This window comes from Salarias fasciatus, chromosome 17 (genome assembly GCF_902148845.1).
Source record: "Salarias fasciatus chromosome 17, fSalaFa1.1, whole genome shotgun sequence".
In the NCBI taxonomy this organism is placed as follows: domain Eukaryota; kingdom Metazoa; phylum Chordata; class Actinopteri; order Blenniiformes; family Blenniidae; genus Salarias; species Salarias fasciatus.
This window is the reverse complement of record NC_043761.1, coordinates 212695-221603: the sequence shown is the minus strand read 5'-3', so window position 1 is coordinate 221603 and position 8909 is coordinate 212695. Positions and strand designations below refer to the sequence as shown.

The window sequence follows — 8909 nt, the reverse complement described above, 5'->3', positions numbered from 1 at the left end:
CAGGTGGTGTCCTCCACCTCCAGTGGGACAGGTGGTGTCCTCCACGTCCAGTAGAACAGGTGGTGTCCTCCACCTCCAGTGGGACAGGTGGTGTCCTCCACCTCCAGTAGAACAGGTGGTGTCCTCCACCTCCAGTAGAACAGGTGGTGTCCTCCACCTCCAGTAGAACAGGTGGTGTCCTCCACCTCCAGTGGGACAGGTGGTGTCCTCCACGTCCAGTGGGACAGGTGGTGTCCTCCACGTCCAGTAGAACAGGTGGTGTCCTCCACCTCCAGTGGGACAGGTGGTGTCCTCCACCTCCAGTAGAACAGGTGGTGTCCTCCACCTCCAGTAGAACAGGTGGTGTCCTCCACCTCCAGTGGGACAGGTGGTGTCCTCCACGTCCAGTGGGACAGGTGGTGTCCTCCACGTCCACCTTCTGCCTCTGAGGACAGCAGCCGAGGCTGGAGCAGCGTCCTCCAGAGAGCTGGTCTGGACCGTGGGTTCGGTTGCTTCCTCTGTCAGTGAGAACCTGTACAGGGTCTAGTACAGGTTGCTATGGAAACGGGCCATGTGTTGGTGGTTCCACTGCCACGACAGCAGCAGCAGCAGAGCGTGACGGAGCTGAAGCTGAGTGGTGGTTGGAGCAGGAAGTGGAGGTTGGACTGAGTCCCTTCTGGTCTGAGGAGTGCTGGTCTTCACAGGGACGCATGGACCGATTAGAGCCTAATGGAACGTCTCCGGGGACGCTGTAGAGACAGATAGACCTGCAGGAAGCGGCGCCGCCCGGCAGCTGGAATGAAGAATGTCCACTTCCTGTCTGGAGCAAGCAGCAGGGCAGCGGTGCTGGTTCGGGGGGGGGGGTCAGTCCTTAGTCCTTATTTCAGATGTTTTGTTTTTTTATTGTGAACTCTGAATTCAGAGTTTTCCACAGCGATCTCTAAAAGCACCAGAAAACCTTATAGTGAAAGAATGAAAACCAGGCAACATTCAGAGAAAGGCTTTTATTTTTCTTCAAAAGAGAGAATCCGTGCAGCCATGTGGAGGACAGTTTGTGTTGATACAGTATAAGGATTCAAACTCTTCATACTGTATGTTATTAAATCACACTCCGTGTTCCGACTGTGCTTGATGGGCAGTGGGTTGTCTCTGCCATCGATATCTTATAGAACATCTGATCTTATAGACGAGGTGCCTCGTCACGCTGCCGGCCAATGAAGTCGGACGTCCGCAGAGGTCGGCCATCTTTGTCGGGGAATCTGGCTCGCTCGTTACGTTGTGCTGATGAGACATGAACTGTTTAACAAGCTGTAACTCGCTCAAATTTCAACCGATTTTCAAACCGTTTGGTTTGTAATAAACATCAAATCTCTGTTAATGACAAGACATATGCTTGATGAGCATGGCGTGCCCTAAATATATAAAATAAATATATATCATATCCTGAATATTCATAATATTGTTCATATTAGGCTCCATGTTCAAATCCTGACACTGAGATGTATTTCTAGCACTGCAGACTTATTTAGACAAAGCACACATGTCCATATTTTTAGTTTTGTATGGAAATATTTTAAGCTGTGGCAGGGCTGCAGTGGAGGCTGAAGATAAACTATTCACCCACCTGAAACTTCAGAAATACTTAAATCTCATGAACCTCATTATATTGCAGATATTATATTTATTAATATATAACATTAAACAGTAACCTTCCACATTATTAAATCTATTGTGAATGTATAATGCCCCCCATAGATTATTTAAACATGAAATAGTGCACCAGAAAACACACTGTCCGTGCGCTTCCACAGATTTATAATTTCGGAACTGCTCACATGCGTAGGCGCCGACGCCGTAAACCAGGCAGTTTGTGAGTCCAGCGCCGGAGTCGGATGCAGCGATGCGGCGTCGGAGCTCCAGTCTCTGGTTTTCAGGTCATACGGATCAGTTCAGCCACACCGGGCCCTGGCCTCCTGTATGAGTCTGTCTCTACCGTTCCCTCTCGCTGCTCTTCTCCATGAGGGAAAATGCCAAAAAGAAGGTGATGAAATCACTGTGGTGCGCTCACTGCTCTGTTGTTTTCGGCCCCAAAATGGCACATGGGGGGGCGTGTCGCCGGTTTGGTCACGTGTCTGCAAAAGAGCGATTAGATATCTATGTTCTCCGCTGTTCCTTCTTCTCATTCTGGTCAGTTTCTGGCAGACAACTTGTAACAAAGGCACATTACTGCCCCCCACAGGCCACCGGCTCCCAGTCTGCAGCTTCTCCCTGAAGCCAGCGATCGAGGCTCCTCGAATGCAGCGACCTCTCGTCTCCCGGCTTCTCCTGGCAGGAATCGTCACGGCTGAACCGTCTGAGCTCAGTGCTTCTCTGGAAGAAGCTGATTCAACACGGATAGAATCCAGATTCATCTCAGAAGGACGTCAGAATTTATTTTAACTTCAGTCAGTCACAAACAGAAGACAGCAGGGGTCAGCAGGGGTCAGCAGGGGTCAGCAGGGGTCAGCAGGGGTCAGCAGGTCCCCGCTGGGCTGCTGACGCTGCTGTTCATCAGTATCGGCACCAGTCGGGCTCAGTGGGCGGCGGCTGACGTACCCAACCAATCAGAAGTCACTGTGGCCCTGACCTGATCGCCACTGACCCCTGCTTACCCTGAGCATGTTGGGCACAAGTGAGCAAAAGTATTGGCAGACTCAATACTGCAGCGCCCCCTGGAGTGTGGATGCCAGCATCAACAATTTACACATGTAAAACAACAAATGTTCTTTTTTCTTTTCAAATCAGTGCCGTTGTAGGGCTGCGAGTGAGCAGCAGCAACACACTGTCCTGTGTCCTCCGTTACCGAGGCAACTGAGCCTGCAAGTCCACACTGAGGACCAAGGACGTCCTCTGGAATCAACAAACATTCGATTAAGCAGTCAGGCTTCATAACAGCAGTGAAATGATGCGGGGATGCAGTGGGGTTGTGGATCTGCGGTTCCTGCAAACTCAGATGTGAAAGTGTGAAACAAACTAGTCTGAATGTATGAATGTATGAACATATGAATGTATGAATGTAGCTGTGGCTGTTTTTGGGGCGTCAAATGGCTTGTCCTGCAGGATCAGCTGTAAAATTCAGGTGAATGGAGGGTTGAAGACAAGGACATTCAGGAGGGTTGACCTGGACCACAGGTGAGGACAGGGACACTTCCAGGTCTTGACAGCCACACATGGCGGTGCTCGGCCTGGAGGCTGCGGGGTTGAAACGCGGGTCAGGAGGCCGACGGGACCTGCGGATGGGTTTCGGCATTGATGTGGTTCACGTCCCCGGAGGGCTCGGCCGGGCGGGGGCCCTGCAGGTTGGACAGCAGGGTGGTCCTGCGGAAGCTGCTGTCGGAGTCCCGGTACCGGAAGGCGGTCCGGAGGCGGCGGCAGCAAGGCAGACCGCCGGCACGGTGGAGCAGCTGGCCGCTGAAGACCAGGTAGATCCAGGGGTTGCAGCAGCTGTTGAGGCTGGCCAGCAGGGCAGACAGGGTGACGGCGGCGCTCTCCGAGTCTGAGGGGACAGCCACGTCACGTTAGAAGACATGCATGAGGACAAGAGCAGCGGCCACGTGGACCGAGCGGCTGACATAGCATGGCGTAAACACGAGCCCTGACTGGAGGAGCTGCTGCTCAGCGCCTTCAGAGTCCACAGAAATCTCCTCAGCTGATTTCCCCTGGCCCAGCGGGGCGCCATGACAACCGCTCAGCTGTTCAGGGCTGTAGTTTGTCCTCAAAGAGTTTTATTCAGCGTGACTCAGAGTTTTGTTTATTTATCTGCATTTACATGGACTCTGGTCAGACTCCACCGTCCTCTCAGTGACGGAGTTTCAATCATTAACGGTATGTAAAAGGTGGGCGGAGCTAACGAGTGTTCTGATTGACTGTATATAGAGGTGGGCGGAGCTAACGAGTGTTCTGATTGACTGTATGTAGAGGTGGGCGGAGCTAACGAGTGTTCTGATTGACTGTATATAGAGGTGGGCGGAGCTAACGAGTGTTCTGATTGACTGTATATAGAGGTGGGCGGAGCTAACGAGTGTTCTGATTGACTGTATATAGAGGTGGGCGGAGCTAACGAGTGTTCTGATTGACTGTATATAGAGGTGGGCGGAGCTAACGAGTGTTCTGATTGACTGTATATAGAGGTGGGCGGAGCTAACGAGTGTCCTGATTGACTGTATATAGAGGTGGGCGGAGCTAACGAGTGTTCTGATTGACTGTATATAGAGGTGGGCGGAGCTAACGAGTGTTCTGATTGACTGTATATAGAGGTGGGGCGGAGCTAACGAGTGTTCTGATTGACTGTATATAGAGGTGGGCGGAGCTAACGAGTGTTCTGATTGACTGTATATAGAGGTGGGCGGAGCTAACGAGTGTTCTGATTGACTGTATATAGAGGTGGGCGGAGCTAACGAGTGTTCTGATTGACTGTATATAGAGGTGGGCGGAGCTAACGAGTGTTCTGATTGACTGTATATAGAGGTGGGCGGAGCTAACGAGTGTTCTGATTGACTGTATATAGAGGTGGGCGGAGCTAACGAGTGTTCTGATTGACTGTATATAGAGGTGGGCGGAGCTAACGAGTGTTCTGATTGACTGTATATAGAGGTGGGCGGAGCTAACGAGTGTTCTGATTGACTGTATATAGAGGTGGGCGGAGCTAACGAGTGTTCTGATTGACTGTATATAGAGGTGGGCGGAGCTAACGAGTGTTCTGATTGACTGTATATAGAGGTGGGCGGAGCTAACGAGTGTTCTGATTGACTGTATATAGAGGTTGGGCGTGGCATCATGGCGTCCCCCACAGTCTTCTGAAGCTTCCAGCAGGTCGTCTCCATACTGGACTCTGTAAACCAGATGTAATGTGATTGGTCCAGCCTGTCACATGACTGCATCACGTGGATGGAGGAGGAGCTGTGATTGGCTGATTTATGCTGAACTTTAACTCCTGAAATCAAACCAACAGATGACTGATGTGAACGTGGGAGTCTGGTCCAGACGACTCTCTGGATGAAACTAGTGACAGAGACCAGAACATGGTCTGGAACCAGGATTTCAGATGGTTAATTACACTCTGAAAGTCAATATTTTCAGAGGGTTCTAATGGGTTCTAATGGGACTCTGGCTCTTTTTGAAACCAACATCATCCCCCCTGCGGGTAAATATGGTGTTTTTATGTTCTTAGGTAGGGTCTCTCAAAGCAGGTATAAAAAAAATGTGAATAAAGTTTCAGAGTGAAGTCTCATGGAGATTCATGATCAGACATGATGGGATGGGAGGGTCCAGTGGATCACATGGTGTGAACACCAGTCAGCGGGGACCTCGACCATTTCCCCAAATTTAGAGAGCAGCGTCTGTCGGTGCCTGTTGGAACGAGGCGCATGCCCCAGAACCATCGCACCCGTCTGCGGCTCAGACTGTTACCTGTACGTGCACGTCGCTCTCGCTGTCGCAGACTTTCCTAAAGATACGGCAAAATCAGCACAACAGTGACTGGTTGAGACCGGAGCTCACGGGGTGATTCGGCACTCGTACGCATGTGCAGCCAGCTGAGCTGAGCTGAGCTAGCCACGTGAGCCAGCTAGGTAAAATGGCCAGGTGACCTAGCCATGTGAACTAGCCATGTGAGCTAGCCAGGTGAGCTAGCCAGCTGAGCTGAGCCAGCCATGTGAGCTAGCCAGGTGAGCTAGCCAGCTGAGCTGAGCCAGCCAGGTGAGCTAGCCAGGAGAGCTAGCCAGCTGAGCTGAGCTGAGCCAGCCAGGTGAACTAGCCATGTGAGTTAGCCAGGTGAGCTAGCCAGCTGAGCTGAGCCAGCCATGTGAGCTAGCCAGGTGAGCTAGCCAGGAGAGCTAGCCAGCTGAGCTGAGCTGAGCCAGCCAGGTGAACTAGCCATGTGAGTTAGCCAGGTGAGCTAGCCAGCTGAGCTGAGCCAGCCATGTGAGCTAGCCAGGTGAGCTAGCCAGGAGAGCTAGCCAGCTGAGCTGAGCTGAGCCAGCCAGGTGAGCTAGCCAGGTGAGCTAGCCAGGTGAGCTGAGCTGAGCTAGCCAGGTGAGCTAGCCAGGTGAGCTGAGCTGAGCTAGCCAGCTGAGCTGAGCTGAGCCAGCCAGGTGAGCTAGCCAGGGGGAGCACACTGAACATCTTTACATAAAATCATAGAAAACACTGAACATTTCACAGAATACTATTTCCTACAGATGTACTTTGTTACCCTCATCTCCTGATTTTGATAGTAAATTGATTGAAGTATTTTGATGAATAAAGTTAGATTGTATTTAAGTCGGAGTAAAATTATTAAAGTATTGTTTTAATTCATTTTAAATAACTAGAAAACAGACAAACACATGTACTTAATGACTTTTGACTCCTACTATTTAAAATATAAGCAAATTATTTTGTGTCAGTTGTATTTAAGTATTACTAAATTACAAAAAAAGTTCAAGAAGTACTTGATTATCTTCATCGTTTTAGAAAAATTCAGTATACTTCGAGATGTAAAGTGTACTTCTGTAAAATATTTATACTTTACATGTTGCTCCAGAAACACTGAAGCGGATGTGGAACATGGTTCTAGACGAGGAACGGATGACATGAACCGGCTCGTACCGTCCCAGGAGAAGGTCTCGTCCCACACGGACCACATCTGCACAGTGAAGAACGGCGCCCAGCACACCGTGTACACCGCCACGATCACCGCTGTCATCTTGACCGTGCGAAGCTTGGCGCGTGACATGGTGCCGACGCCGCTGACGGAGTTCCCGCCCAGCATCTCGCCGGCTGGGCCCGGGCTCCTCCCGCCGGTCAGGCTCCTCCCACCGCCCGGGCTCCTCCCACAGCCTGGGCTCCTCCCACTGCCCAGGCTCCTCCCGCCGGTCTTGTGTCGAACGTTGGTCCAGATGGTGCGGCAGATGAAGCCATAGCAGAAGAGCAGCGCGGCCACGGGCAGCACGAAGATGGCGGCGGCGGTCCAGGTGACGTAGGCGCGCGGCCCCCACGGCTGCACGAAGTGGCCCCAGCAGTCGAAGACGGCAGAGCCGGGACGCACCTCGCTCAGGGAGAAGATGAAGTACTGCGGGCAGCTGAGCGCCAGGCTGCAGGCCCAGGCCCAGCCGATCATGGCACGGGCGCGGCGCGCCGGCCGGCGGACCGCCCGCAGCGGGTGGCACACGGCCAGGTAGCGGTCCGCCGTCATGGCCACCGTCACGTAGGTGGAGGCGTACATGCCCAGCACCTGCAGGTGCTTGACCAGGCGGCACAGGAAGTCCGGCCCTCGGAAGCGGAAGGTGACCTTCCAGCACAGCTGCGGCAGCACCTGGAAGAAGGCCACCGCCAGGTCGGCCAGGCTCAGGTGCTTCATGAACAGCTGCATGCGCGACGGCTTCCGGCGCCGGGCGCAGGTGACCAGCAGCACGCCGGCGTTCCCCAACACCGCCGCCAGCAGCGCCAGGCTCAGCACGGCCAGCTCCAGCCGGGCCAGGTCCTCGTCCCGGACCAGCAGGTCAGAGTGGTTCCTGCTGAGGTTCTCCGTAGACCAGGTCCAACGGCCGAGGACCAGGTCCGAGCAGTTCCTGCAGGAGTCTGAGGAGGACAGCATGGTGGCTACTGCTCTCCTCCTCCTCTTCCTCCTCTTCCTCTCCCCCTCCTCTCTTCCTCTCCTTCTCCTCTCTTCCTCTCCTCCTCTCCTCTTCCTCTCCCTCCTCTCCTCCTCCTCTCTTCCTCTTCCTCCCCCACCTCTCCTCCTCCTCCTCCTCCTCCTCTCTTCCTCTCCCTTATCTCCTCCTCCTCCTCTCCTTCTCCTCTCTTCCTCCTCCTCCTCTCCTCTTCCTCTCCCTCCTCTCCTCCTCTTCCTCCTCCTCTTTCTCCTCCTCTCTTCCTCTCCTCTTCCTCCTCCTCCTCTCCTCCTCTTCCTCCTCCTCCTCTCCTCCTCTTCCTCCTCCTCTTCCCCTCCTCCTCTCCCTCCTCTCCTCCTCCTCTCTTCCTCTCCTCCTCTTCCTCCTCCTCCTCTCCTCTTCCTCTCCCTCCTCTCCTCCTCCTCTCTTCCTCTCCTCCTCTTCCTCCTCCTCTCTTTCTCTTCCTCCCCCACCTCTCCTCCTCCTCCTCCTCCTCCTCTCTTCCTCTCCCTTATCTCCTCCTCCTCCTCCTCCTCCTCTTCCTCCTCCTCTCTTCCTCTTCCTCCCCCACCTCTCCTCCTCCTCCTCCTCTCTTCCTCCCCCCTCTCCTCTCCTGCCCCTCAGCGCTCGGAGTGACCTCTGACCTCTGGGTTTGTCACCAGCAGTGTCACGGCGTTTCCATTGTGCGATCAGAGCGTCAGTCAGCGGACAATAAGAGAAGAAGAAGAGTGTTTTTTCTTCCCAGCGCTGCTCCGGAGCTGAATCCAGGCTCCAGCGGAGGAGGTCCGGACGCTTCTGAGTCTTTCAGTGGCGACGCAGAGACCACTGCTCTGACCACTCCCACTGCTCTGACCACTCCCACTGCTCTGACCACTCCCACTGCTCTGACCACTCCCTTCAATCAGCGTCTGAGGGACTGAGGGAGGAGCAACAGCAGGCCCCCCAAGCACTGCTGAAACGGCCGGTTACTTTATAACATCCTACTGTGGAAAACAGGAGGAAGAAGAACAGACACACAAAGTCGAAAAGGCTCTCATGGATGTGGTCACAGTATTAATCAAATGGATAAAGTGGCCAAATCTTATTCATAACTGAACAGATAATACTTTGAATCACAAGAAGTCACCCTACAGGAAACATCCAGAGGCTGCTGAGTGTCACAGAACTGACATTTAAGTGTTCACAGCTTTTCTACAGGTGTGAGGAGCCGAAAATGGTGCCTGATGAAAGCAACTCAAATAGGCTGACGTTAGTTTACATCTGCTGCTTGAAAATATTTATGAAAGAGGGAAAAAAAAG

The 8909-nt window shown here is 53.1% G+C and overlaps 1 protein-coding gene across 1 annotated transcript; it reads right to left on the bottom strand.

The window, feature by feature from the left end:
- Positions 1 to 2385: 2385 nt before the first annotated feature.
- LOC115403972 (arg8-vasotocin receptor-like) lies at positions 2386 to 7664 on the bottom strand. The gene is made up of 2 exons (XM_030113062.1): positions 6607 to 7664; positions 2386 to 3514 (listed from the first exon to the last, which is right to left on the bottom strand). Exons 1-2 carry the CDS (start codon positions 7592 to 7594, stop codon positions 3231 to 3233), a joined length of 1272 nt encoding a protein of 423 aa, XP_029968922.1. The 5' UTR covers positions 7595 to 7664; the 3' UTR covers positions 2386 to 3230.
- Between the last annotated feature and the right edge of the window lie 1245 nt (positions 7665 to 8909).

Bases quoted from the DNA above. Each gene is read 5' to 3' on its own strand.
- LOC115403972 (XM_030113062.1), bottom strand. From the start codon at position 7,594: ATGCTGTCCTCCTCAGACTCCTGCAGGAACTGCTCGGACCTGGTCCTC. The intron at 3,515-6,606 runs GTACGAGCCGGT...CTGTCCCCTCAG, and splicing joins CGAGACCTTCTCCTGGGACG to ACTCGGAGAGCGCCGCCGTC.